The sequence below is a fragment of the Myiozetetes cayanensis genome, unplaced genomic scaffold (assembly GCF_022539395.1).
Source record: "Myiozetetes cayanensis isolate MyiCay16 unplaced genomic scaffold, myiCay2020 scf20-37, whole genome shotgun sequence".
In the NCBI taxonomy this organism is placed as follows: domain Eukaryota; kingdom Metazoa; phylum Chordata; class Aves; order Passeriformes; family Tyrannidae; genus Myiozetetes; species Myiozetetes cayanensis.
Window position 1 is genome coordinate 3566880 of NW_026087412.1, and position 27980 is coordinate 3594859.

Sequence of the window (27980 nt, forward strand, 5' to 3'; positions counted from 1 at the left end):
TAATTGGAGAAGAGATTGCTCAGCCCTCTCCCTGGGAGTTCATGCTCAGTGGGCCAGACTCAGTACCAGCAGACATGAGACTGCCAATCTGAATGCAACCACAGCTGCCTACTTCAGAGCTGGGTTTGAGCCATTATTTACACTTTTTCCTGGGCTTACCGGAGAATATTCTGCTTTGCTGCCCTAGGGCAGGAGCAGAGGGGCTGTTGGACCTCCCAAAACATCAGTGGGTCTGGATGACCCCATCCATTTGGGGTGTGGGGGGACAGAGGGGTTGTTGTCACCTCCGCTGCAGCTGCAACTCACTGCCACTTCCTGAATCCACCAGCAGCTTCCCTCAGATCTTCAGTTTGCTCCAGGCAGGGGATGGAAACGTCACCAGCAGCTGAATGAACAGTTTAGAGACACTCATCCGAGCTAACACAGCCTATTTTGCCCGGAGCAAAGGGAGGCACAAAGCAGCAGCGACAGGGCAGCATTGCCCTCCAGAGCTGGATCAGGAGAGGAGGCGCCTGCAGCTCCACAGCAGAGGCCTCGCCATGAAACAGTCACCCAGGAGAACAGGGAGAGTCTCATCTCATCTCATCCTCGTGTGCTCCACCGTTGCCAGCAAGAGCAGAAGGGCTTTTTCTCCCCTCGTCCCTCCCGATCAAAGCACTTGTCGCTGCTCTGCAGAAGGAAGGACGCACAGAGAAGCAGGAGATGCCTCCTCTTCCATCCGCACGGGCTCAATGCAAATCTTCCTCCAGGGCTTGAAGGTGGGAAGCAACAAGCTTGGAGCGACAGCATAGGGTGGGTATGAAAGAACTGCTTCAGATGCATCCCACGAAAAAAAGGAATAAAGGCAGTTATCAAGCTTACCTGAGCAGCAGGAGAAAAATGCATGAATTTAAGTCCTGGGAAGAGCAGCTTTAAGGAGGAACAAGAGGGAAAATTACATTTGCAAGCAAAATGTGCCAGGAAAAACTCAGCTAGTCCTTTCCCAGTCCCTGCAAAGCCCAAGCTGACAGTGCCTGTGGAGAACAGCTACAAAGCACAGGTGGGACTGAGGGCTTATTACTGCTGGTATTTTGGTTTGGGCCACACAGCCTCACCCTGATCTTATCCGGCCCCATCTCCAAGCAGCAAACAAAAGGAAGAAGACACAGAATACTTATCACAACACAGATTTAATTTCTTAGGCAGTTATAAAATTACAAAGAGCAACGGGCTAGCAGTGAGAGCCAGACACTTGGTGAGGTGGAATGTTAAGACAGATTTTTCCACTTATCGACACAGATACCGAACAGTCAGTGAGCACTGCGGGATGCAGGGGTTTTCTCCACGTAAGGGAGCAAATGCAAGAGCAAATAGGTCCAGGTAGACACAGGGCCGAGTCAACACCCCACAGAAACCCAGAGCTACAGGTTGAGGAAGAACTCCCCACTCCAGGGTCGGACACGTGCAGGGGAGCCAGCGCAGGTCCGGCTGCTCGGCCAAAGCCACAGCACTGACACCTGCAACGAGCACAGCGGCAGCCGCTTGCAAGCCAGGGATAAAACTTCTTGCCCGTTATTTTCAAAGCGGTGTGAGATGAGATTTGCCAGTCGGAAGAGCATTAAGACGAAGGCATGTCATGATTAGAAAAATAGGAATTTGCTGAATTCCTTTGGTTGTACAGTTGGAATCTGAAAGGATTTATTTACAGTCAGAGCCATGCTTTCTTCATTGCAAGCCTTTCACGGGGCAGCAGATTCCAGAAAGAGAAAGGCCTGCTCTGCACGTGTGGAGAAGACACTAGGCCTTGCTCTCAGATGTTAACAGGTTAACTAAAGTTGACTGTTAGCCAGGACAGCTGGAGCACAGAATAAAAACTTCCCAAACCTCTGCAGTGATTAATCCCCACCAACGCTTTGGACAAAGACTCCTGCCGCTCTGCAAACAGCAGCAGAGCATCTGCACACACCAGTGGGGTACTGAACAGCTCAGCAACCCACAGGGAAAGAAATTCTACTGTCCTACTGCGTGTTGCTTTGGTGCTAATGCCATTGCTGGAGCCAAGAAAGCACAGCACGGGACGTAACAACGAGCGCTCTGCTCAGGGCTCTGAGCTAACCTGCTCACCCAGCCCGTGGCTCCTCAGCTCACTCCTCCCTTCCCACTATTACACACAGGTCAGATGGAGCTTCCCCTGGGCAGACACCTGCCACTGCATTAAAAGTCTTCTCAGGTATTTATTTGCATTCAGGCAGGCTTAAAAAAGCCACCACCTCTAAAAAAGAAACTCGCCATGCAGGACCTGAAGCAACAAGGTACAAGCACACACCTGATCCCAGAGGGAGCGCTCGTGCCAATGCCTTGTTGAACAGGGCATCAGAACAAACAGCTTTTACTAATCTCTTGATGCTTTCTACTTCCTCCTCCTCCTCCTGTGCCAGGCCCTGCCTTTTAACTGCTAGATTTGTATCTATCAGTCGTATTTTGCAAACAGCGACATAAGAAGAGAGCGGAGCAGATAAAAGCTTTCTGCCTCAGAACTTGAAATACAGAGTAAACAGGCAGATGTCGAGACAGCAGCTGAGTACCTGCACTCACTGCCATTTGCACATCAAGAGAAACAGCTCCTTCCCTACGGTACTCACTGGGAACTGATCCCACTGCAAGTTAAGACCTGAGTTTAGGATTCCAAGTTTTTCAGTGTTCCCCCCTCCCCAGCTTTGGTTGCTTCAGTTATCTCTGCCCCAACCCTCCACTGAGTTAAAAGCAATCAAGAAGTGCAGCTCGAATCAAGAGATTCAAGGCAGGCTATACAGATCAAACACTGTCCTTCCAAGGAAGGTCAGTCTAACTCAAGAGGGGCCACAATTCCCATATCCTAAACTAGAAGCTCATGGCCACACCACAGGGCTAGAGCCTTCTTGGCTTACCCTGGGCTGTGAGACCACCAGAACAGAAATGTTTAGACAGCTCCTGATCCACAGAGAACGACAGTGCAATCACATGCTCCGTACTCAGGTGAGGATGCAGCTGCAAACAGTATTTCTGGTATGCTTAAAGAAAATAAAAATAAAAATACATCTTTGTGTCACTGGGATGAACCCCCAACCTGAAAAGCTTTTAACTTTGGTAGCACACCACAACAGAGTGGTTTCTGAGGGCCTAAGGCCATCACAGAGAAGTTACATTAGTCATATTTTATCTGAGAAAAAGTTTATACCCTCAGGCAATGAACTCAAGACAAACTACTGCCACCACTCTTAAAAACACAGCCAGTGTGGACCAGAAACCACCTGCTCCACCCTACTAGCTCTGTGCTGGTCACTAACCCCAGAATATTAATGCTTCTGCTCTCTAAAGATTCTCCCAGTTACAACAACAACAAGACACTTTAACTGGCTTCCAGCTTCTACTGAGGAGTGAACCGAGTAGGGCACAGCAATTCCACAGTGTGTGGCTCAGGAGCAGGAACACAGGGAAGACACAAACACAGTGAACATGGGATCTCAAACTCACCTGTGGAAAATAAGGTGTGAAAGGTAAGAAGGGGGTAAAATTCGTACAATAAATTTTACCCATTTTTAGCAGTAAGGTCAGTAATTACACTTAGGGGGGTATCTGACTATGAAACATGGCCTTTGTTACACTCTAGAGTTGTAAAACTTGTGTGCTTAGCAGATCTGTGTTGCTGGTGCATGTTTACTGCTAACTGTGCTTGTGGAGTGTAGGCCAAGCCTCCAAGGATGTTATCAGGAATGTTACCAGCTTTAGTCTGGGATGAGCAGACATCTGACAGCTCCTGGGTGGTTCACTTTGCCAGAGCTCACTGAGCTTGCATTTGAGATTTGTATTTTACTCTGCAGCTCAGAGCTCCCCAGCAAAGCTGAGAGCACTTGCAGTAAAAAAGAAAGAAAATAAATTACTCCAGACCATGGAATTGAGTTATCAGCCAGATCTTACAGTCAAGAGACCAAGCAAGATTTCAGCATGACTCAGGGGTTTGCTGTGAATGTGCTGGGTTCTGGAGGGGACACCACAAGCCACTCCAACCAACTGCTTAGGACAGTCCAGGGTTTCAGTGAGTAAACAAGCCTGATCCCTTCTCTCCCACACGGTTGTGTACAAACCCCTTCCACTTACACAGCCTGACAGCAGCCTCACTGACAGAGAGGTCTCCTGGCAGGGGCTACCACCTTCTTCTGTACTTTAGAGGCAGGGGAAGCCCCCCTGCCCACACAGGCTTTGGGGACAAAACCGCCTGCTACTGCTCAAGAGAAGAATTAATGGTACCAAGTCCTCAAAGCACATCACTGCCTGTTGGGCAGGGAGATCACGTGTAGCTGGAGCACTCAGCCCCTGTCCTCCTTTCAAGATCTACAATTTCCTTGTCTGTTTTTATTTTTACTTCTTTGCAAGCAGTCACTAGAGGGAAATGAATCAACCTACATTGCTACACAAAAGGCAAGGGAGGCTCGTTTTGGTAAAGGAAGGTAACACTCACCAAGTACTTCGCTAATCACTTGCTCACTAACTGTTATCCAAGACTTAAGAGAAGGCACATTTACAACCCCAAAAATAGTCTGCAGCACTGCTCAGCCTTGGAAAGCTCTAGCCAGGGTCAGGGCAGTTATGGATTTATTCCCTAATTGCCAAAGAGACAACCAGTCCTTGAGTGTATCACAGCAGGTACTCTGATGAGAGGGGAAAGTGAGGAAAAAAGAAACCACCAAAAAAGAAAAGTATTGTTATCCAGCAGAAGAGAACCCAGAAGAAAATTAATATTTCAAAATCATTTATATTTACATCAGTATCCTGAAAAAAAGTCACGAACCTTCACTGTTAGAGCAGTGCACTCAGCCCCAGACTGAGGAGAAGCAGGAACTGAGAGCTTTGCCTTCCAGCAGAAAACCTTAAGGCTGTTTATAGAGTGGGGCTGCCAAACTCTACAGGGACTTCCCTCCAGCCTGACAGAATCCTTGCTTTGGATAATTTAAAAAAAGTATAAAAAAAGGTTATTGCTACTCTGCCAAGAAAATAGGACAATGTACAGGAGAGAAAGAAAGTGCATTCCAGTTCTTCTCTAAAAAACCCACAAGCTTATCAGCCACTACTACAGACACCCAAGTACTAAAGGTGCACAAACAAGATTCTCTAACACTTATTCCCTCATTCTAGCTTTCTTCCTGCAGCAATTCCTTCCCTGTAAAGGCACTTTCCATATTCTATATCCTTACGCAGGGAAACACTTCCAGTTTTCCATCCCAACAAACAGAACAGTCCCACAAATACACAACATTCAGAAGGAATTTTAATTAACAAAATGGTCCAGGAAAGGGAAGGGAGAACCCCAAAAAAACAGGCCATTGCATCTGAAAGGTTGCATGTCAGTCACTAGGTATGCCTGCAAGCCCATGCACAGGAACCATTTGGACCTTTGTCAGTGCAGAACTAGTCTCAGCTTCCAGAACCACTTCTCTACTCCTTCTTTATATAGGCTAAATATTATGTACATATATAAAAAAAATACAAACTCGAGTTTGTTATAAAGTGGCTTCTCTCTCTCTCTCCCCCTCCTATGCTTGCTTGGCACATGAACGCATGCAAAGCTAGTAGGCTCTGAGGGCTGCACAGACAGCAGGTTTTGGCAACAAAAAAAAAAAAGATAGACACAGCTAAAATAGATAAGCAAGATTAAAAGCCACTGAATTGAAAACCATATATTTTTCCAATGGTATAGAATCAGAACTACAGCTACGACTTTAAACTGTAAGAGTCTGTCATCCTCTCTCCCAACTCATGTCAAAGTTCATAGCAGCATAACACGAGGTTCCTCAAGAAACATCAAGCCAGTGTTCTCTGCTTCAGGAGTGAGTTCACAGGTCCAAGTTTAGTCTGTCCGAAGGATCATGGGGGGATGCTCACTGTCTTCATCCAATCTAAGTGAGCTGGTTTCATCTTCCAGGCAAGCTCCACCCACAGCACCCAGGTCATCCGTATAGGCTGGAGAGAAAGGAACAAGGAGTTGGGGAATCAGCAGCAACAAACTAAGGCTTGGATCCAGAGAGAATGAGCAGAGCTGAAGTACCAGGCGCTACTTGAAATAGTTTCACTGCCACCCTATGTTTGCTTTTATCATGACTCTGTTTCATGACTGTGTTTCTCCAAGCCAAGGAAAATTCATGATCAAAATTAAGCTCCTCTGTGTGTGTGCTTTGGGCAGGCTGACGATTTTTAGTCTCCACAGATGCATTACAGCTGCAGGTGCAGTACAGATGCAATATGTGCCGACTTGTCCTTCCTCTGCAGCGAGACTCTAACCTGAGTGCCAGAGCTGGCAAAAGCTCCACTAACTTGGAGAGCTGCAGCATTAAACAAGTTCTCATCCTCTCGATTTAACAGAGCAGCAAATCAGGCTAAAAGGTCACTGTTCCCATAAAGGAACAATTGCACCACTTATCAACCTTGCTAAAAAACATAAAAAAAAAAAAAAAAAAAGATTAAAAAAAAAAAGGGAGGGAGGCTATAATTCAGATACTTTGCACAAGGTCTGGGTGCAGAACTGTACAGAATAACTGGTTAGGGCGTCTCAAGAACCATCTGGCAAGTACTAAAACTATCACTACGGTAATCAACCACAACTCAAGACGAAATTCTACCCGGAAAGCAGCAAAGACAAGCGATCCATCTACAGAAGGCTACTGCACACCACGAGGGTTTCTTCTCCTACTGCTCACCAATGCTCCACACCGCACACGCAGTCACGCACAGCTCCGTGCTGCCGTGGACCAGCTCACGCAGCCATCTAGAACGAAGCGACACGCAGAGGTGCTCTCTGCCCCATTCCCAGCCTTCTCCTTACCATGCCTTGTGGGTGAGGAAGGCACATATGTACCTTTAGTCACAGCGGCACTGTACGTCTGCGCTACCAAGGGCCGGTCGTGGGATGCAGACTCGAGGATTTCGTTGGCCGGCTCCATGCTGCCGTCGAGCCTGCCGAGCACACAGAGGTTACCTGGAGAGCTGACCCCACCCGGGCACAGTGCAGCTTCAGCTGGCAGCTACAGGAAAATATCTCATCAGATGGATGAGAATAACATACAGAAATGGAATAGGAGGAACTGGTAAGAAGGCGACCTGACAACACTTCGTATTTAACTCTAAAGACTCATCAACGCCTCTTGACACGGCATCAGGATCTAAACAAGAGTGTGTGATTAAAAAAAGCTCCATTCCAATCAGCAGTAGTATAGATTGTCTTGAGCTCTGTCCACCACAGAAGTGGTTGCTTCATACACAGATATTACAAAATCCTCTAGAAAAGTATTAGAACATTTCAGAGATTAAGAATTTGATAAAGGCTTCCCTCTACGAGGCTTCACTTCACCTGTAAGTGAAAGCAGAGGTCATGCCTTAAAGTGTTCAGGTAAATGTATGATTTTTGACCATTATTACAATAGACTGACCAAAGCTGCAAACCTCAATTATCATCATGAGTTACTGCCTTTAATTCTATGATTGATCAAGTAATTTGACTATATTACCCTGGCTTTTCCTTATTGAAAAACACAGTGCATTGTCACAGTGTTCTACAGTACTGCTACAGAACATTAGCTGACTGGCCTATATGCAAGGAATTTTAGTAAGGAGGGAGAGAATATGGATAATTTCATAAGCCAGATTCCCCTCTATGAAGTCAGAGCAACATCTCTTTCTCATGTTTGTAACCACTTCATTTATTGATGAAGAGGGTGGTGTCAGTCGTTTCAAGTTCTTGTTTAAGTAACTCAACTCAAACTGCCAAGAGGAAAGAGGATCACAGAGCAAACAGCGATTGATCCCTCCCTGCACTCAGACAGTGTTAAGTTTCTGATGGTAAAGCGGAGCTTAGTGTAGTGGATACTTGAAAGGAAGGCTCAGGGGGATTCTGAAGTTACTCATTCATGTCAGAGGCCTGGAAGAAGATTAGTTTAAAGAAATGAGCTAAGTTAAACTCAGTTCTGTTCTGGAAAAGTCTGAGAACAAACTGTATTTTGAGAGGAAAAGAAATACAACAATCCTCAGTTAATGTGGACTTACTTGTGCTGCTTCATTAGTGTGCACTCGCCTCCTTCCTGGGGGTCCAGGTTGTACATGTAGAGATATCCATCGGCAGCTCCCACCAACAAACGAGGGATCTTCTGGATTCTACACAGGTTTAAGGGAGAGATTAATAAGAACAGATAAATAACAGACTACTAAATAACAGATTATTATTAGAACAGAAGAAAGCACACTCTCCTCCCTTTCCATGATTTAGTGGTTGGACTCAACCTCAGAGGTTTTTTTTCCAACCTAAATGATTCTACGGCTTTTAAGGCATTATTTTCCACACTTCTGCTCCTAGACAGGGAATGCTGTTAACAGTTAGAGCACCCAGGAAAGACCTGTGTATTAAAAAATTATGGCACAACCACATTTTGGGGCTAACAGGATGCCACAGGAATCAAGCAATTATTTGTAACTCATTAAAACAGATTCAGAAGTTACTATCCTGTTATCAAGCCTTGTGCAACTCCAAAGACAAATATTCTAACGGGAAGGATTTACTTATTTCTGAAATGTTGCAAAGCTTAATTATTGCTTAAAGGGTGCTTTGAGATCAGAGGACTGAGAATACAGACATGAAGTCAATTTAGCATAAAAACTATAAAAACCCCCACAAAATAAGTTTACTACTGCTCAGCTTATTGCTTTGGTAGCTGTGCCAAATGGGACCTGCCTTTGAGGAAGACAGCATAAAAGATTAGATTTAGTCCTAAAAATTAACTTTAATGAATGCTATGCTGTTTTAGAGACAAGAATTATATGAACTTGCTTTCAAAGACTTCTTTAATGGTTAGGCTGGATTGCCCAATTTTGCAATTTGCTAACAACACACAGTATCACTCCCAATAGCACTAATGGAAGCAAGGGCCATAAAAGCCCATGGGTCTGTTCTCAACATTCTTCTTTCAAAATTAAAAGACATCTTTAAACAACACTTGGAAATTGGGCTATTCCCACTCAAATATTACGCCTTTTCCTCCTCCCCTCACAGGACTGCGAGGTGTTGGCTCTGACACGTTGCTCTTACACTAGAAAAAGCTTTTCAGTGACTACAGGTGATCCACTGCAGACTGGGGTTATGTTTTACAGTGTCAGCCTCTCCAGAGCCCAAACCCAGCAAGGGTGGGGGGTGCAGGTTCCTCTGCAGTACTCACGTGGCAAGTGCACAGATGTTTTTGTGCCCACAGAAGGGCAGACGGACTGTGGCAAAGGCTCTACCCTGGTTGAACATCTCTGTTACTTGAGAGGGCAGGTAGCTTGTTGAGGCCATCAGCACTTTTCCAAAGTAACCTGTCCAGGTCGTAGGCTCTTCCTGAGGTCTACAAGTCAGAAGAGAAAAGTGACTTGACTTTGCCTTCACCTTAGAGGGAAAAGCGTGTGAACACTTTGAAACATTTTATTTTTAAAAGATATCAAGCAGCTATTTGTTTCTCTTCAGAAATAACTGACACCCTTGAGAACTCTTAACACACTTAATTTATGCTACAGGGCACAATGTGTCCTACAATACCCTCAGCCTGTTATTTAAGCATGTTTGATAGTAAACTGATGCTTCTGCATAGAAGACTGCATTTCATAACGTTCATTATACAAGAGCAGAATCCAGTGGAAAGTGCTACGCTTCAAGATTTTATTAATCTGTTTATCACTAAGCAAATCATTGTTTCCAATGACTTCCACAGAAATGCAATAAGACTGTCCTCTCAAATCATAAATAGGAACATTTTACAAGTTGGTGCCTTTTAAAGCCCCATATGCAGCTGGAAGGCAACGATGAGATAGTTCTTCTCATACGGATGTCAGAGGACAAATGTAACTGAAAATGATAAAACTGCTCCATATTCCTGTCAAGGATGGCCAAGTTCTCTTTGGCAGAAACGCCTTTTCTGCTCAGTGGGAGAACAGTACACAGCTCAGCTGCAGTTGCTGATTCATAAGTGACTTCTTATGCCCTTTACTTTACAGAAGTGTTCAAAAGAGTCTGTCCACACTTTGGAGAACTCATCCTGTCGAGAATAATCAATTTTAAAGCCTTTTCCTTCCAAGATCTAAGGCACATCTGAAACCTACTTTTCTTTCACAGTCTCAAGTTTGAAGATATGCACTGTCTCCGTGTTACTGGATGCAGACAGAAACATGCCATCCATGCTGAAGGCCAACGAACAGATGCTCACACACCTGGGGGGTGGGGAAAACAAAGAGAAGAAAAACAATGAAGCCAAAATATTTGGTTTGAATCAGCAGATTCCTCAGTCACCACTACTTTGCAAAAACTAAAAAAAACCCCAAAACTTCCATAACAAGCATTGTGAATTCTCTGATACCTTCCTGAAGCTACTCAAGCACAAGATTAATTAATGATGTTCAACTCTGATGCATACCAGATATGGAGATCAATTAGTAACAATCTGAGCTCAGTCTTACCTCTGTATAAAGCACAGTAGAACTACAGAGTTACTACTACCACAAACCACAGTACCACTTCACCATGGCTATTAATGACCACAGCACTAGAAGGACTTAGAGTGAGAATATTAGATGTGCTGCCTCCAATTGCCACAAGAATACAATATATCCTACAAAAGGTGACCCACTTTAAACAGGTTCCCTCACCAATAAATTTTTAAAAGGCAAGAGGGAGTACAATTCTGACAGGATTGATTTGCAGTATAGTCAAGTCCAAAGGAATGAAATTGGAAGACATTCAAGCTGAAACTGTTATAAGCACAGAATGCAAGGATGAATGGAGATGAAAAGAGGCAAAAAAATCAGGATGCCAGCTCAATTGCAGAACATACTGGAACTCAACCATAAGGAATGAGCTTCAGGTAATTAGCCCAGTTGAACTTTACCTCTTCACTCCCCTTCGGAATTCAAAGAGTTTCTGTCCCTCTGGAATGGAAAACACTCTTATTACTGTCCCCTGCAAAGAAAAAATAAATAAATTATTTTTCATTTCAAGTTGATTCATTGTGTATTAGCTCTAGTGAGCAGAGTACAACTGGAAGCAGCGAACCACTTTGCTGTTAACTTATTGCCGTGATGCACCCCAGATACTACATGAAATATTTATGGAGCTTGTTTGTAGGATGTGTTTGAAGAGTCCTGAAACAAGAGGTGGGAGCTACTAATGTAGAGAACAAGCTGTGCATCAAAACCAGCCCTTCTTATCATATTTGATCATGCAAACGACCACACCAGACAAGCACCAGAGTGCAGTCACTCGGATGTCTTTGTGCCTTTATCAGATGCAATCAGTCACACCTTTACAGTCTCAGCTTATTACTCAAAGAGCAGAGGCTTCAGACTCTCTAATTTATACATTTTACACGAACGATTTGTCATCACATGCCAAAGACTAGCAAGGCACTTCTCTCTATGCTGACTTTAACTGTCTTGTTTTCATTAGGAAGACAGCATCAAAACAAGACAGCTAATTTCTAATAAGTCTCCTGCATTAAAGGCAGAAAGACTTCTAGGATTGCCCTAATTACAGCCAGATTAAAATGTTTAATTTAAATAACCTTATTATCCCATATTTCACAGCATGGAAATTGTGTCAAATGTCATTAACAGCTCTTAACTTAGATTTCCCATTGTAGCTAAGCCTTCTTTTTTTGGCACTTGCACATGGAACTGTGCACATTTAAACTTCCTTAAAATGCTTAGAGACAGATTTGATTTTTATCACTGTTGGCAAGTCAATCAAAAGCCCTCTTACCTTTTCTGAGGCAGTGGCAAGTTTAGTACCACTTGCATCAAATGCCAAAGCAGCCAAGGGACTATCATGAGCTGGAATCATATTAGCAGCTCTCTGCAGTGAATCAATAAAATAGAACCTTAGCACAGTACACGTTAAAAGGCTACACATGTGCAGTTTAAGACTGCATATTTAAGCACATTCAAGGCAAATATGGGTCTTAGTTTATAGACAACAGCTTCAGTATTTGTATCAATAACTGCTAAGTACATAAAATTATCACTGAAGCACGTGCATAGAGAGTACAAGCAGCAGGAAGACAATTCAAACAGAAATCACTTTACTTTATTCCACCCATTTGCCCAATTCTACTCATTAAATCTAATATCAGCACCTGTATCTTCCTTGCTGACGTTCTGAGAAGCCTGGCTGTAAGAGATACTGCAGCCTGATGCACAGGAACCTAATTGTCCAGTAATTACTTAATTTGCTCTGAGAGGAATTTCCAAAACCTGCATCTTTAGAAATGGAAACAGCATTCAAAGATCCTTACCAGGTTGATGGTGTCAAAGACTTGTACTTCTCCAATAGTTGCACTCCCTGGGTAGGCCAGGTAGCAATTATCATTGTTTATTGATAAAGCACACAACCCTAGAAGGGATGCAGAGAAACAGAATTAGGAAGAGGCAAATTCCAAGATTTAAGCAGCAAAACCTTCTGATTCTGTGTTTGAGTGTCACAAAGATAACTCAAATTATCAACAGAAACACAACAAGGACAAGTAATCTCAGAGTCAACCTGCAACATATTCAACTATTTAGCATAAGTTAAAATTTAATATAAAATAGAAAGGGAAGAATACCAACAGAGCTAAAATAACTGATTAAACAGTAGAATTTCCCACGTCTGCCATGATTCCTAAAGCATTAACCTGACAAAGCCTTTAACTACACCAAGTGCTGTCAAAATCCAGTTTTTATCTCTAGTACTTCTTTCTAACATTTCAACACATCCACTGCAGGAGACCAAATTGCTGGGAAGATGCAGTTTAAGGCAGAGTCTGCTATTTGTTCTCAAAAAGAACCTCTCCTGGATCAAACACGTAGGCTTTAAGACAACACTCATGTGTTTTAATTGTTGCTTTTATTTGAAAGTGGAATTAACAACAACACAGTTCCCTGTGGGGAACATCATACACTGACAGCACTTTTAAGTTGTGCTGGGTTCTACCAACATACCTGCAGGATTGGGAGGTGTCTCCCTGATTGTATGTAATACCTTCATGTCTCGTATGTTGTGTATATAAAGAGACTCTTCCAGACATACTATCAGCCTCTGGAAAAGGGGGAAAAAAAGGACAAAATGCTGACATCATCTGGATGACTAACAAGATGTTACTTGTTTAACACTACCTCAGAAATCAAATTAGCCACTGTTTCCCTCGTGATTTTAAAACAGGAATCCCATCCTCCCACACTCACTTTTTGGGGGCAAGGACAGACATCAAGAAAATTTTTCTGCCTCAGATGCATTACTCCTCTACTTTGAATGAACTGGCTGAAGACAGAGAAATCTGTATTTGCTGAAGAGCGTACTGATGATTTAGTCACACAGCAAACTACATTTCCAGGTGCTTTACTTAACAATTTCACCAGTTCAGTGATACTTTTAAATTCTTTTTTTTTTTTTTAAAGAATTTAGCAAGTACTGTTTAAAAACATAAGAAGTTAGCAGATAACTATGTTCAGGCTTGAACAGAAACTGTCAGTCTCACATATTTTCACATTAGGGATTACAGGATGATTCACACTGGGAGAGACTTTAGGAGGTCTCTAGCCCAACCTCCCACTCAAAGTATGCCCAGCTTACTTAGGGCATTTTCCTAAGTAAATACATAAACACAGAACCAAAAATACTTAATTAAATAGGAGTACTGAGATGCCCCATAGAAGCAACAGCTGGAAAACTACAAGTCCATTTCAAATGGCAATTCTGTCACCAAAGGAAGAGACACCACACCAAGTGCCAGAATAAGATCCACAACCCCTTTCCCAGGTTTCCACCCAGGCAAAAATCACTACTCACCTGTCTGTTGAGTTTGACAGCCAAGATGGTGTTGGAGTAACTGTAGTTGCAAATCTCTGTCCCCTTCTTAAAGTGACAGACTTTCAGCTTGCGTGGAGCTTTAAGGCTGACTATGGCCACCAGGCTGCTGGAGAAGAGCCTCTCCACGATGCACACGTCTTCTGTGTCAGCTGAGGGATCACAGGAACGAGGGAAAAACACAGAGGGACATTTCAGGGAGGAAGAATGATGCACAGCAACAGGAAATACTGTCTAAGAAAATCACAGGATCGGAGGGTAAGTCTGTGTAAAAATACAGTCTAACAGCACACAGGTTCTGCCACAGCGGCTCAGAGTCAAGGTGGGACGCAGGGCAGGGTTTTAAAGAAGAATATGGACACAGTCAGTGCTGATTTGCAAAGATTTCCTCCCCCCAGCCTGAGGTGTCACACAAGTTTACACTTCACAACAGAGCACCTACTCCCCCGCCCAGAATCCAACAGAGACAAATCCCAAAGATACAAAAAATTGTAAACTGTCAAAGGACAGAATGTTACAACCTTCTTTTATCTCTATAGAAATCCAGGAAAGTCATTTTTGGGCCTCTTTTTGTTGTTTGTTTGTGTTTGTTTGTTTGTTTTTGGTTTGGTTTTGTTTTTAAAGCTATACTAAGCATGAAGGGTTTTTGACTACTAAAAACCTTGGCATTCCCACACACCTCTCCACGAAGAAGGAAAGGTTGTTGTACTCAAAGAAGCTGTAAACTTAGCTCAATGGTTAACACATTCAAACCCATAAAACTGCCAGGAAAAAAAAACAAACAAAAAACAAACAACAAATGAAAGAGCTTGTTTCTGAAGGCTTCTGTTTCGGCCAAGAGACACATTAAATAATTAACTTGCACTGTTCTCATCACCAGTGACAGAAATTCCACGAAAAAAGTTCTGTTCAGCATTCTCAGCATACGATGCTGCCATCACTGCGTGGTATGCCTGCTTTCAAAGTGCTTTTTCTGGGCAGTTATTTCAAGGAAAAGAACACAAAATATTTAATGTTCTACATTCCTTTGAGAGAAACAGCCTCCTTACGGAAAAGGAGCAGGTTTATACTGTGTATTTTCAGCACTCTATGAGACATAATTGACTTTTATCTACATCTCGTATTTAATATGGTACTTTTCCAGAGAAGACAAAACAGCTCACAGAGGCTTTGAAAATTCAATTTTCTCATGCAATGGGGATAATGCATTTTAGTAATGACTTTGTTTTCAAGGAATTGTTCTCCATTTTCTCAATACGGCACAAAACACATGAAAAAGAAACACAAAAATCTGCTTCAATAAATGCACGCAGGGACTTTGAAATGTGGAGGTCTGTGTTCCTTGAATCAGACTAGTTACATAAAAGGCTCTCAAATATTTTAGAGGATGGGTTATATCAGCTTTCCATCTGAGCCTGGAGTCCTTCAAAAACGATGACATCCTTTTACAAGAGTCAGAAGACCAGCACACAGAGACCCCAAAAGCACAGCCTGGCTGCTCCCTGCTCCCAAGACAAGCACAGCTTCTTTCCCCATTCAGGGACAACCGTGTTCAGACACAGCTTCTGGGATTTGTCACTCTCCCAGCCACAAGAACTGGTATTTCAGAAGAGGAACAGCATCAGAGATTCAGCTGGAAAACGTGCTGTCCTCTGCTGCGCTGATGGGAAGGGTGGGCAGCAGGGAAGGCACACAGGGAAGAGCACTATCAGCACTATCAAGAAACTAAGCAGTCAGACAGAAGAAAAACATTTTCAATAAGCAAAATGCTTCAAAGGTATTGATAATCCTTCAGTCTCACCATAAAAAGACTATAATACAGATAGTTACTCTTAGAGAAAGTCTCTGTGATGGGCTTTTAATTACATTCACTTAAAAAATACAGGACGCACCTCTGGTCCTTTGTCTTCCTCTAACAGGAAGAAGAGATAAAATCTCTTCACAGCTGCCAAGTAATTTATGCTTCCCAACAGCAATGCTCAAGTGAGTACCAGGCTATCCTGCCCATCCTATGTTCAGCTGACCTGAATTAATCATATGTTTAGCAGCACTAAAGCCCTATAGCAATGCTGTTACTCACAGGGTTGTGTGTTTTTATTTTTTTTTTCTATTAGTATTATCTCCTTTACGCTACACAACCCAGCCTTGCCAGAAACTCAGATTCAAAACACTGTAAGAACAAAAAGAACTGCAAAACAAATTAAGTACCAGCAGCGAGGGGAGAACAAGCAAATACATAACAAGATTAGTTTCATAAACACAAGCATGTAGCATCACAGACAAGAGCTGGTTAGAGCCAGCTAGATTATGATCAGCTGTGCCTTTATTCCATTTTTAATCCAAGAACATGAAGCATGTTAGAAGGATTCATTAAGCCTTAAATCACCCTTCAATCTGATGCTTGTTTTTACAGGGGGATCAACTGCGCAGGGAGGCAGGAGATTTGTGCAGTCACAGGAGAAGTCAGTGACGGGAGCAGCCAAATCTTCCATCTTGTCAGTTGTTCTCTCAAACACAAGACAGCTGGGGCATATTCTGTAGTTTAGTTTAAACACCTACACAAGAGCTGGCAGATCAATCTTCCAGAGGAGAGGTGGGGGGAGTCCTTAACAGCGCTCACTCAAAACAACACGGAGTCTTCAGAGCCACTTAAAACTAAACTGGGAAGCAGAAGGCAGTGTCTGGGAGGCCTCAGGATACCTTTCCTTTCGGAAAGGAGGTACCCAGTACACAGGAAGCCCTCCACCCCCATATCAAGTTTTAACAGGCATGGGTTGCAAATCCAAGACCGAAAATTATTTAACTCATATAAAAAAATGAAGGTCTCTAAATATTTAGATGTGCTTTGAGCAAAGGTTGGCTGGCTTATACAGGCCAAAGCATTTACATCTGCTGTATCACATTTCCTGCGATAGACAAGGAATAATGGGTTCAAATTGAAAGAGGGGAAATTTAGCTTAGATATAAGAAAGAAATTCTTGCCTGGGAGGGTGGGCAGGCCCTGGCACAGGTTGCCCAGAGAAGCTGTGGCTGCCCCATCCCTGGAAGTGTCCAAGGCCAGGTTGGATGGGGCTTGGAGCAACTTGGAATAGTGGAAGGTGTCGCTGCCTGTGGCAGGGGATGAGACTGGATGATTTTTAAGGTCCCTTCCAAACCAAACCATTCCATGATTCTACTAAATGTTACTACACTCTGTGCTCTCTTTTTATGGACTTAGCAGTCAGAAAACTTACAACATCAGCACAGACATCCCAGAACGGTCCAAGGACTGGAATCAGCAGGTCTAAATTCCAACTGCAGCTGCTTTATCAATTTATTGCAAGATTTTGAACAAGGCACTTTGCCCAACCTGTACTTTTTCTTTCAAGGACTACCTAGAAGGTGCAGTCCTGCAAAGTGCAGTTGACCTCTCAGTGTATTTATTCAGTGTCTTGTGTAACAGGAGTCATCTTCACTGAGTCTCCTGGGGTGGTATCAGGCCAGATACTGTAAGTGCCTGACATACTACAGAGGTCAGGTGCCTAAAGTCAACAGCAGAAAATGGAATTCAAGCCACTTATTAACCAGTAAAACCAGACCATGACTCAAATAGGAAGATGTAGCTGCAGCACAGCTTAACCTGACCACAGGTGCCTAATTTGAACCTCCCAATTACTTCTCTCATTGACTGTGTACAGAATCAGGCTGTCGTTGCAGTAATAGGTGATCTGAATCACACACCATTTCCAAACTTCGGATGCCACAGGGTCAGGTCACTTTGGGAATGGAGTCTGAGGACAACTCTGTCATGGGATCTCGCTATGAATGCTGACATCATAGTTATTGGTACCACCTGCTCACATGGAGTTTACAAGAAAGCGAGGATACTCACACATAGCATTCATGGTTTACTTATTAGCACCTCAAAAAAGGGAAGTCTACGACCTGCTGGCAAAACCAGGGATACCGCTTCTCTCCCAGGCCTCCATCCATGTCATCTCATTTCCTACCCAACTGTGACCAGTACTGAGAAGTTTCAGCAATGTGAATTATTCACCCTTCTCTATGAGCAAACCCACAGCTATCATGTTAAAAAGTATTTTTCTAACAGCAAACATAAGGATAAAAAATATATATATATCTCTATAATTAAGGTTTTGTTTTCTTATTTGACAAAGGTATGTCAGTGCTTGCCTGCCCAAACAGCCAGTATAAAGACCCCAAAGACACACTCTCCCACAGGAGTAAATTATTATTTTTATCCCAGCTGCTACATAATCTGGCTAATGGACATAAGATTCAAAAAGCAGAGTTCCCACAGCCACTACCAAATTTCACAACATCCCAGCTAAATTTAAATACAGAACACCAATAAACAGTTTTACCCTGCCAGCATCAATTGTTTTGTATTTGTTTGATATTTACACTTAAGGTTCCTCTTACATCAGTTTCAAACAATCTGTGAAAAAATGAAACATGTCTTACTCTTCCCATATTAACGCAACTGAGGGGATTAAAAAAATAAAGGAAGAAAAAGAGGAGATACTCACTGCATTCATAGATCTGCTCTAATTTGTCCACAGAAGAAAGAGAGAAGAATTTGTAGCCTGATTTACTGCCAACTGCAAGGGATCTGCAAAAGAAACAAGCCAGTCAGAAACACAAACTACATCAGCTGTGATTACCCTTGGACAGATTCTTACCCTGTTCTAACCTCCAGCTGGGTTAGCTCGGTAAGAAAAACGATAAAAAGCTTTTCCAAAGAAGCCATGACAGACACAGACAGCGGTCCTCAACTCTGAAAAGGCCCAAACAGCTTCAGAATTACAGAAATTCAGAACTACAGAATTCAGGTGTGGGATTCTGCTCCACATTTTAATGAAAGCAGAGGTCACAGCCCGATGTGAGCCGACTGCCCAATTCTCACCGGTGGTTTCTCCACACAGCCTAAAAGCCTTAGCGTGGAGGAAAGATGATGACTTGAATAATGTAATGCAAACCAATTACATCATTGCCTCATCATTAGAGGTGACCTCCGAGACCTTTCAAACTGGGCCGTCTGGGGATTTTTTGTTCTTTACGGTGTAACCGTCCCCGACCATCCCAAAAGAGTTTTTATATTTAAAAAAAAAAAAAGTAATTACAGGCTGCCAACTCTAATTTTCCCTGGCTGTATGTGATGATGTTCTAGCACCTCAATTGTTCGGTCTCACTCTTACAAATGCTCCCACCGAATCTTTGATCAGAGGCACCCTCTTAAAAATGCTGGTCACTGATGTTAAACAGATTTGAACAATAGCAGAACACCAAAAAACTGACTACAAACCCTTCTTTCCTCCATTACTCAATTTTCACACTTAGCTCACAGACCAGTTAATTGCTTTTCCAGTTAGAGTCAAAGACAGGTCTTAAATTTTAAGCAAGAAAAACCTTTAGCTTGTCTTGCAGGTCTTTACACACCAAGGCAGCAGACAACAGCTCATTCTTGTTTCCCCCCACTCCATGTGGAGGATGATTTTATGCCACAGATTAAGAAAATTAAGAGCCAATAAGAGCCGTACAGAAGTGCATCAGTATGCTTATAGTTCACACATTTCTTACTGCCAGGACATGCAGAGAAAAAAACTAATTAAATTCCGATAAAACACATTTCAATGTGCCCAATTGTGGCAAGTCATTCGATACAAGGCTCAGAGCCAACCCTGCCAGTCAGCCTGCCAAAAACGCCCTTCTGAGCTCAGCAAGATGATTCTCAACAATTCAGATGCACTAACAATTAATTCTGCCTTTGGAATACAATGCAGATTCCTAGATTTCATGTTCTCCCTGTATTTTCCACTCATGGCTCCAAAGTGAGCCCTTCTTAAACTTCAACATATCCAGAAGATTAAAAATTGTTCCTCGAGTGGCTTACCCTCTGAAATTAAGATCTCAAGCTATAAAATCAAATTCTGTATGATGGTATGACCTTCTCTGCTAGGGAAAAAAAAAATACAACTGGCACAATCTGGTTAAGAAATTATATTTGAGAAGGTTTAAGCTTTCAAATTAAAATATGCATCAGGCAGGCAGGCAGAAGTCCCCAGATTCAATAACCAAGATATTAAAAAAGCGCATTAGGCTTAGAGATAGAGAGCAACCATAAAACAAAATTTTGTTGCTGCTCCTCTAAGTCACCTCAGAAATACAGAATTTAATTTTACTCCAAACAAAGTCAGTATCTTCAGCACACTCTATCTGATTAGAGGCCAGAAACACTGAAGTGTTTTTGCTCAACCACTTTTGTACAACTCAATGAAAAACCCACATTCTGTGAAAAAAAACGAACACGTGAAACTCTTAATTTGGTAAAACAAAAGCAATGAATCAGCTTCTCTTAGCTCTTTTATGGCTTCCCTCAGAAGAAAGTTTAACAAAGAACGACATTAAAACTGTCACTTTGGTAAGGTAAACAAGCACTCCACTGAGTTAAAAATAAATGGGAGTCACAAGACTCCTTGCAACCTAAACGATCCACAAAAGACACGGGATGATTTCTTCCCGGAGAATTCCCCACAGCAGCTATTTGTGAGTGTATTACCAGGCAGAACTGTATTCCTGCATTGTCCTTACAGCTTCAGACACAGAATATTGCTGAATCACTGTTTTGCTGACAGTATCACTGAAACCAGCGAGGAAGCCCATTTTTCTAGTCCTACAACTGCCTATACCTCATTTAAATGAGCCACAATGGCAAAAATGAGATAAAATGTGATAAAAATCATCATCAGTAGAAGCCAAAATGAAGAAGCACAGGGCAGACCTTTCCATCCACGGCAACTGCTTTTTGTTATTTCTATCAGGATCGAGGTGATGGAGCCGCAAATCATTTGTTTACAGTTCAAGTCAGCGTAATTAAACCCATTTCAGAATCCAAGCGTTATAACCCCTGCAAAATAACCCCTTTTTCTTCTAGAACAGCATTCCTGCTTTTGGAGGGTTTGTTTCGTTGGGGTGGTTTTTTTAATGTACTCTCAAATTACTTCTTATGAAACTACTGGAAAAAGGCTTTTTATATGTAACAAGAACCCACTAGTCTGAGTTATACCAGCATAATCATAACGATTTAAATCTCCCATCTTCCCCCACACTGATATTACACTTAAGCCCTTAAGACACCCGATAACCATCTCAATGGCCAAATCCACAAAACAAGCATCCAGCCAGAATTACCTCACCCCCCAAAAAATGTGCAACCATCTGGGGAAGAAATATGATCAATAAGCCATCCAGCTCTTGCTCAGACAAACAGTGGCCAGCAAGAAGCTGCTGTAGTTATCAGAAGCTCCTTTTACAATGTGGGTGTTACGCTTTATTATCACCGATTTTCAAAGGCTGATGAGCCTGAAATTGAAAATAAATATTCCCCAAAATTGCCTTTTTTTTCCTTCTAATATTATGCTGCACACATGTGGGTTTTCTTAGCTCTACTATGTGTAGCCCCTATTACACACCTAAGACTGCAGACTTTGAGCTATTTCATCATCAAGGTTGTCTCTTCAGTACAAAATTATCAATACAGCCATGATTTATGGAACTGTGTTTACCCACTTTTTTCCAGAGATAATGCTGCAGTCTGATCCAAGCCTACATAAATCTTGATAGTATTTTCAAGAGTGACTGTCATAAATAATTAAAACTAGCCTCACAAGAGAACAGTGCTGTGAGATATTTCACACACTCATCTGAAGATGCTGACATCCACTCTAAGTGCACTCACCTAAAGTGGAATATCAGCTGCTTCAATCTCCCTGGCTCTTTAGAAGCAAGTTTTTTCAGATGGGTTAGAATGCTACAGGTTTTCTTTTGCTTCTTTAATATACATACAGAAGGAAGAAAACCAGTTTTTCCCTTTCCATATTGCAGAGGACCTTAACTATTAATCAGAAATATTCTACATTAATCAGGAAGATCCTACTAAGGGCAGCTCTCTCAAAGATTAAAATCAATTGCAGCTGCAGCATAAACATGACTCCAGAAGTCATTACTGTTTTAAATAACTGGCTAATTAAACCTACTTTCATTATGATACAGTCTCATTATACTAATGTTCCACCTCATTTCAAAACCAATGCAAATTTCCACAGACAAAACATTTCGTGAACAAAGGCTTATGATGAAGAGGGGGAACACAATAAAAGAAAAATCAGTGAAATGACATAAGAATTGCTAAGGAATTACTAAGGAAATGTACTTTCACCTCTCCCAACTGCCTGCTGAAACCAAAGCTGCAGCATCTTATGGATGTGTCTTAATATTAAAGGTCATTATTTTGGGCAAAAGCGAGATAGAGAAATTCACACATTCAATGTTTTTGTCAGCCACGCTCTGACAACCCACAGATTTTCCTACTATTTTTATATTAAAAGAAAGCCCAAAACTTAAAATCTGTTACAGCAACAGGAGACCACGCCTGCTCAGCCCTTAACACGCAGCGTCAGGCTGGGACAACAGAGAGGCCACAACCCAAGAAAATCTCTCTCCTCTTGGGCCAAATCCCCATCCAAATGGTGAGGAGCTGAGGAGCAGCTCCTCTGGCCACCCCCCCTGAGCTGCTGTGCCCACTGCCACCACAGCAAGGAACACAACCTACGGTTGTCTCTCTCAGCTATCCTGCCTGAGCGTGGCAGCTACGTGACCGCTCTTGCCTTCCTGGGTTTTTTTGGGGTGTGTGTTTAGCTTTAAAGCCTCCTTGGAACACAGAGCTCTCCTGTCCTCAGGGATCACGGGTGAAGGACACCTGAACCTAGGAGAGACAAAGGCAGAGGAGTGAATGCTCAGCACCTAACCCTTGTTCCTCCCACCACAAGCAGTTCACTACAGAGATCCAAACACCGCAGGGCGAGGGAATTTGAATACAGCTTCTGCTGCACCAAGCAGGCTGGACATATTTGGAGCTATCAGCATTTGCCCAAAATGTAGAATGAAACTGATTTATTTGGGAAATAAAGGGCAGGATTAATATTTGGACCGATATTTGTCATGTGTAACTCCACACACAAATGAAGGCAGAGTCTGAAGAAGTCCTTGAAAATTAAGGCACACACCAGTGTTTTCCTTAGAAGTCCAAACAAGGGTTTCTTTTGCCTTTCATCAGGACTTTGTTTTCAAAACTGCAGTGACTACTTTTTTTCCAAAGGCTGCCACACAATTCCTTATTTAAAAAAAAAAAAGGTGACTAAAACTTCTCTACAGTTTGTCCACTTGCATTATTTCACAAGCAGGTTCTTTGGGGTGGTTGTTGGTTGGTGCTTTTGGGGGGAATGGGTGTGTGTGTTTGTAAATTGAATCCAAATACCATTTTTAAGTACTTCCAAAGGTACTTCTCTGGCAATATCTGCGTAACAATTTAAAGACTGAAAGTTTTACCTCTTATATAGATACATGCAAGGTGAGGTCTTGAAGTTATCCTTAGCTTAAAAAGTTACAAACTTCTAACCCATTAGCATTTCCCTCATGCGTTGTAAAACTTCTGTGAGTTTGCGAGGTGTTTAATTTTTCATAAATGTATCTGTGCTCAGTTTTAGTAGTTCTCCCAGAAGTAATACAAAGAGCACTCAGGTTTTTCTTCCCAAGCATCCATTGTTAAAGATTTCCAGCTGCTGAAACCTACCCAGCACTGAGATCACCCACAAGCTTCCCCTGAATGGTTTGGCTGGGACACCCGAATCCTGACGGGTTACTCCACTTTGATCTGGAAGCTGGAGCTTGTGCCTCTCAATCAGGGAATGCCAGTCATGCTGAGTTGTGCAATGATTGATTCACTGGGGAAAAGGGCCAGGTCCAAAACAAGCACACCAACATCTTCTGAAAATACCCCTTTCTGTGTTTTTACTTAATGAAAACATCATATCAAAGAGAAGCCACAAACCAACCGCTTCTGCTGCTTTATAGGTGGAGTGTTCTCAGGCAGAGTTCCAGTCCCAGCCAATAATTCAAAACTCTCATGTAAATAAAGCTTGGGGCAATGTGGAATAAACAGGCAAGACAACACTTGCAGTAACGTAGATACTGTTCCAAGAGACAATGTCACCACTTACAGCATCTGTGAACGAGCCTTTCGAAAAAGTTAAGTCTGAGAGAAACAAGCAACTGAGAGCAGGACAGAGGAGATCTGCTCCAGTCACCAGGGACTGCAACAACTGGGAAAACCAACAGCAATTTTTATGGTGACAACATTCTTCTGACTACCAGCAACCCCATTTCCCAAGATTAGGAGCCACCATGAAGCTCATCTTCCTACAGGAGAGGGTAACTCATCACCAACTCTTCATAAAACCAAGGAAAATTGGCCTGATCCTTATTTTTACCAGTAACAAGCACCATCTTTTCCTAACACCAGGCCACTGGCTCTGCTGTGTAGGTAAGCAAGACACACTTAAGCCTGAGTGGAACTGGCACCTTGTTAAGGTGAAGGTAAAAGCTTTAAATGCAATAACAACGTGCCCATGTCATTTATTTTCCAGTTCTGTCTGTCAGCAATTTTTCTAATTACTGAAGCACCTTTAAGCATGATGTAGCTCTACTGACTGGGCAGACATAAACAAAGCTTGTCTTTCATATACTGCCTGAAAGAATATGCATTTGTTTACCTTGCCTGTCTGGAGAAGGGCTCCAGTTACCTGTAAAAGTTGAAACAGGTGAGCTTTCTGAGGCCTGGCAGGGCAAAGTGTAAGTCACTCCTAAGAGGTTCTTTTCAGCTCTTCTCACCTGGTGAACTGTCATCTCCTAGATATACAGAATAGGGCACTATAAACCCAGAGAGCTGGCTTCTTGTTTCTCTATTCAAACATGAAACTAGGAGAGATCATGAGGAGAGAAAAAAAAAAATCAAATAAACTTCAGTGTAAAGAATGCACACAACCACTAAATTCTACTCAGTTTAGGAACTTCAGTGCAACTTGGTTATTTGGGCCACTTACCACATCAGACAAGTGTTTCACTAAGAGGCTCTGCAAAACTTGTTTTATACTTACTACTTTTCTTGGAGACATTTATTTGAGACACTATTAGTAAGGGATTATTCCACATCATCAACCACTTCATTTGTCTCAAAGTAAGTGGCCTTCTAAATTATCCTCAGAATTTTGAGACAAAAAAAAAAAATAAAATAACAGGAGCCTGTTCATATTTCTGTCTTTTCTGTAATGATTACCTGAAATGCACAAATATTCCAAAGTGACACAAAAGATCCAACAGCCCAAGACTTGGGATTGCAAAGATCTATGGGCCAGGCCTGGATCACATAAAAGATGCAGCACCAAAATCCTCATCAGCTAACCTCAAGGTGATTTATATACAAATAATATTTTTTTTTAAAAAGTAATTTATTCTCACAGTGGACATTAGAATGCTGAATAAAAAAATAAATCAGCTGTAACACAGAAATTGAAAAACACTTTTTCCTTATTTATGAAAATGAAATGGGAAAAGTAGTCCAGCAGCACACAGTTGAGGAAAGAAATCATTAGCCAGTTGTCCCTTTTTTCTCCCCATAAACTCAAAGCTAAAAAGGAATCAGCTTTACTCTTCCTTGAAGAAAGATGTAATGGTGTACAAGCCAAAGAAAACTTAGATAAGTTTGTTGCCTTTGTTTCCTTTTGCTTCTGTTTTGGTTTGTTCTCAAGTCAAGCCTGCAGCTCTAGTTCAAAATAAGTAGGTTTTTTTGGTCACAACTCAGTGCTCTTTAAGCACACACAGCTCTCCACAAAGCTAAGATGCAACTGAAAATGGGCAGGTGCTTTAAGGAGAAATACTACCACTTTGGGACCTCCCTGTGGGACAGCACAGCTGAACTTCAAAAACTTACATAATGCCCTCATAAACTGCTAAAGAAAGAGGTGGCAAATGATGACTTGTCTCTTTCTTTTCCAGTAACAGGTAAAAAATGAATGGTATCTGAGCAAAACCTGGGCATGTTTTATATGCACAAGGACAGAGTAAGCTCTGTACGGTGCTCAGTGAAAAAGTGTGAAAAGGAGTTGCAAAAGCCTTTGGCTCGAATCAATACATGGATAATGATTTACTTACAAACACACAGAAGGCTACTGCTTCCCCCCCATCATTTACCAGGAGTTATCTACTCCTAAAGCCTCTTGTCTCAAGTCTATCCAGCTCCACTGGCTCATCTCTTCACCCCCAACAAAACCTACAAAAGCAAACAGAGTGTCTTCTGCTGTGATGTGACCCTCCCAAATCCTGGCAGTCACCAGAAATAACCTCCTCACCTTCACAATTCCCATATGCTACAGGACATTGCAGGGGACAGTCACAGCCCTCCCTCGACAGGGTATTTTTGCTCATGAAGAGAACAAGTTGTTAAAAGAAAAACCCTCCACCACCACACACGTGGATCACGCTCTGTGATGCCAACCTGAGATCATTTCCTCTTACTCACTTCCTAAATCAAAACTCCTCCTTTCTCGAGCACAAGTTCTTTCGGTTATTAACCCCCCCCTCCCAGCTTCATCTCTCAGGTATTTCAGTCAGTCAAATCCTTCTTCAAATGATCTTTAGTGCTCCCAACCCAACGAACAGGGGGTTCTTAAATTAAAGATACCGCTTTTTAATACCCCACATAAAAACTAATAGGCACTAATTAATCTAAACATGCTGCCACGATTAAGTAGTTTGCAAGACGTGCAGCTCGAACCACCTGAAACCCAAATAAGTGCAATCTCAAGGACCAGAGGAAGGCCTCTTTTTTTCCAAAATCGAAACCAAAAGCAGCACGAGGCTCATGAAAGCACCTTCAACACTCAGGCACGCTGCTTCCAACGCAGCAGGGTGAAAACGACACAGCTGGATAAAGCAGATCGGTGCGAGGAGGAGGATGAAGCCTTCACGCTTCATCAAGAACTCGCCCAGGTCTCAGGAGGGCCTGGCGCGAAGCCACATCACCCAGGAGCAGCAGGAGCCCTCCTTCCACTCCCTTTCCCAACGGGACAGCGGGCGAGGAGGCAACAACACTCTGCAGCCCCCCCTGTGCCCCGAGGGGTGCGGGGACGTCCTGTCCCCGCACCCTCGGGGCACAAGGGAGGCTGCTCCCACCGCCCTCCCCACGCCTGGGGGGACCCGGCCCCGCTGCAGGCCCGAACCCCCAGGAAAGGAGCGGCCCAGGAGGGAGACCCCACCGCGCCCAGACCCTCCCCAGGGCCCCCCTCACGCTGCCCCTCCCCAACCCGAGCCCCCTCCCTCATGTCCCCCCCCTTACGTGTTGTCCTGGTTGAAGTTGGCGAACAGCAGATGGCCGCTGCCGGCGTCGCCGCTCTGCCCGGCCAAGTTCATGGCGGGCTGGACGGCCCTCGCCGCCCCCCGTCCTGCGGGGGAGGAGGAGGAGGGAAGGGGGGAAGGACGAAGCGAGAGCCCCCCCGGGAAGGCCGAGCCGCTCACCCGCGGCCGCGCCGGCCCCGCCGCATCCCCGCCGGGCCCTTGTTTACGCGGCGGGCGGCGGAGCGTGCGCCCTCCCGGCCGCCGTACGCCCGCCCCGCGCCTGCGCGCCGCTCCGCCTCGCGAAGCTGTGCGGGCCCCGCCGCGGTCGGCAGCGCGGATGGGTGACCCGCAGCCCGCCCCCCGGGGGTTTGTCCCCGTTTAGTCCCCGGCCCGCCCGCGGTCGCCACCGCCCTGATGCGGTCGCCACGGGGGTCACACCCACACCCCCCCTCAGTCCCCGCCCGCCGGGGCCGCTGCAGTCCCGCTTCGCGCCGCGGGGTGTCCCCGAGGCTCAGCGGATGAGGAGCGTGCGGGGCGGGGGGCCTCGGGAAAAAAAAAAAAAAAATTGGGCGTGGAGAAGAGAAGGGTTGGGAGATGTTATAGCACCTTCCAGTGTCTGGAGAGGCTGCAGGAAAGGTGTAGTCGTAGAACAAGCAGTAATGGGGTTCATACAGAACGGGGAAATATTGGTTAGATATACAGAAGGCCCGGGTTCGATTCCCGGTCAGGGCCACTCCCGGGCAGATGGAGCTCGTTAGCCCTCAAAGCAATCCATCTACATCCTAAGGACCTCGCTGCCACCGTCCAAGCTCGCTTGGCCCCGGCAGATGAACCTTAGGATTAAAGGGTGGGCTCAGTTCCGCGCACACTGTGTCTCACCTAAAAA

General features: G+C 43.6%; 1 protein-coding gene across 2 annotated transcripts; it reads right to left on the reverse strand.

Moving 5' to 3' along the window:
• Window positions 1–1150: 1150 nt before the first annotated feature.
• On the reverse strand, window positions 1151–27340 carry WIPI2 (WD repeat domain, phosphoinositide interacting 2). Of its 2 annotated transcripts, none has more exons than XM_050317248.1 (12): window positions 27096–27340; window positions 18394–18476; window positions 13847–14016; window positions 13000–13096; window positions 12315–12412; window positions 11783–11875; window positions 10914–10984; window positions 10132–10239; window positions 9216–9380; window positions 8053–8160; window positions 6869–6966; window positions 1151–5976 (listed from the first exon to the last, which is right to left on the reverse strand). In XM_050317248.1, exons 1-12 carry the CDS (start codon window positions 27167–27169, stop codon window positions 5864–5866), a joined length of 1278 nt encoding a protein of 425 aa, XP_050173205.1. In that variant the 5' UTR covers window positions 27170–27340; the 3' UTR covers window positions 1151–5863. The 2 variants fall into 2 exon arrangements, with proteins under 2 accessions (XP_050173205.1, XP_050173204.1); XM_050317247.1 differs by having other exon boundaries at window positions 6836–6966.
• Window positions 27341–27980: the final 640 nt, after the last annotated feature.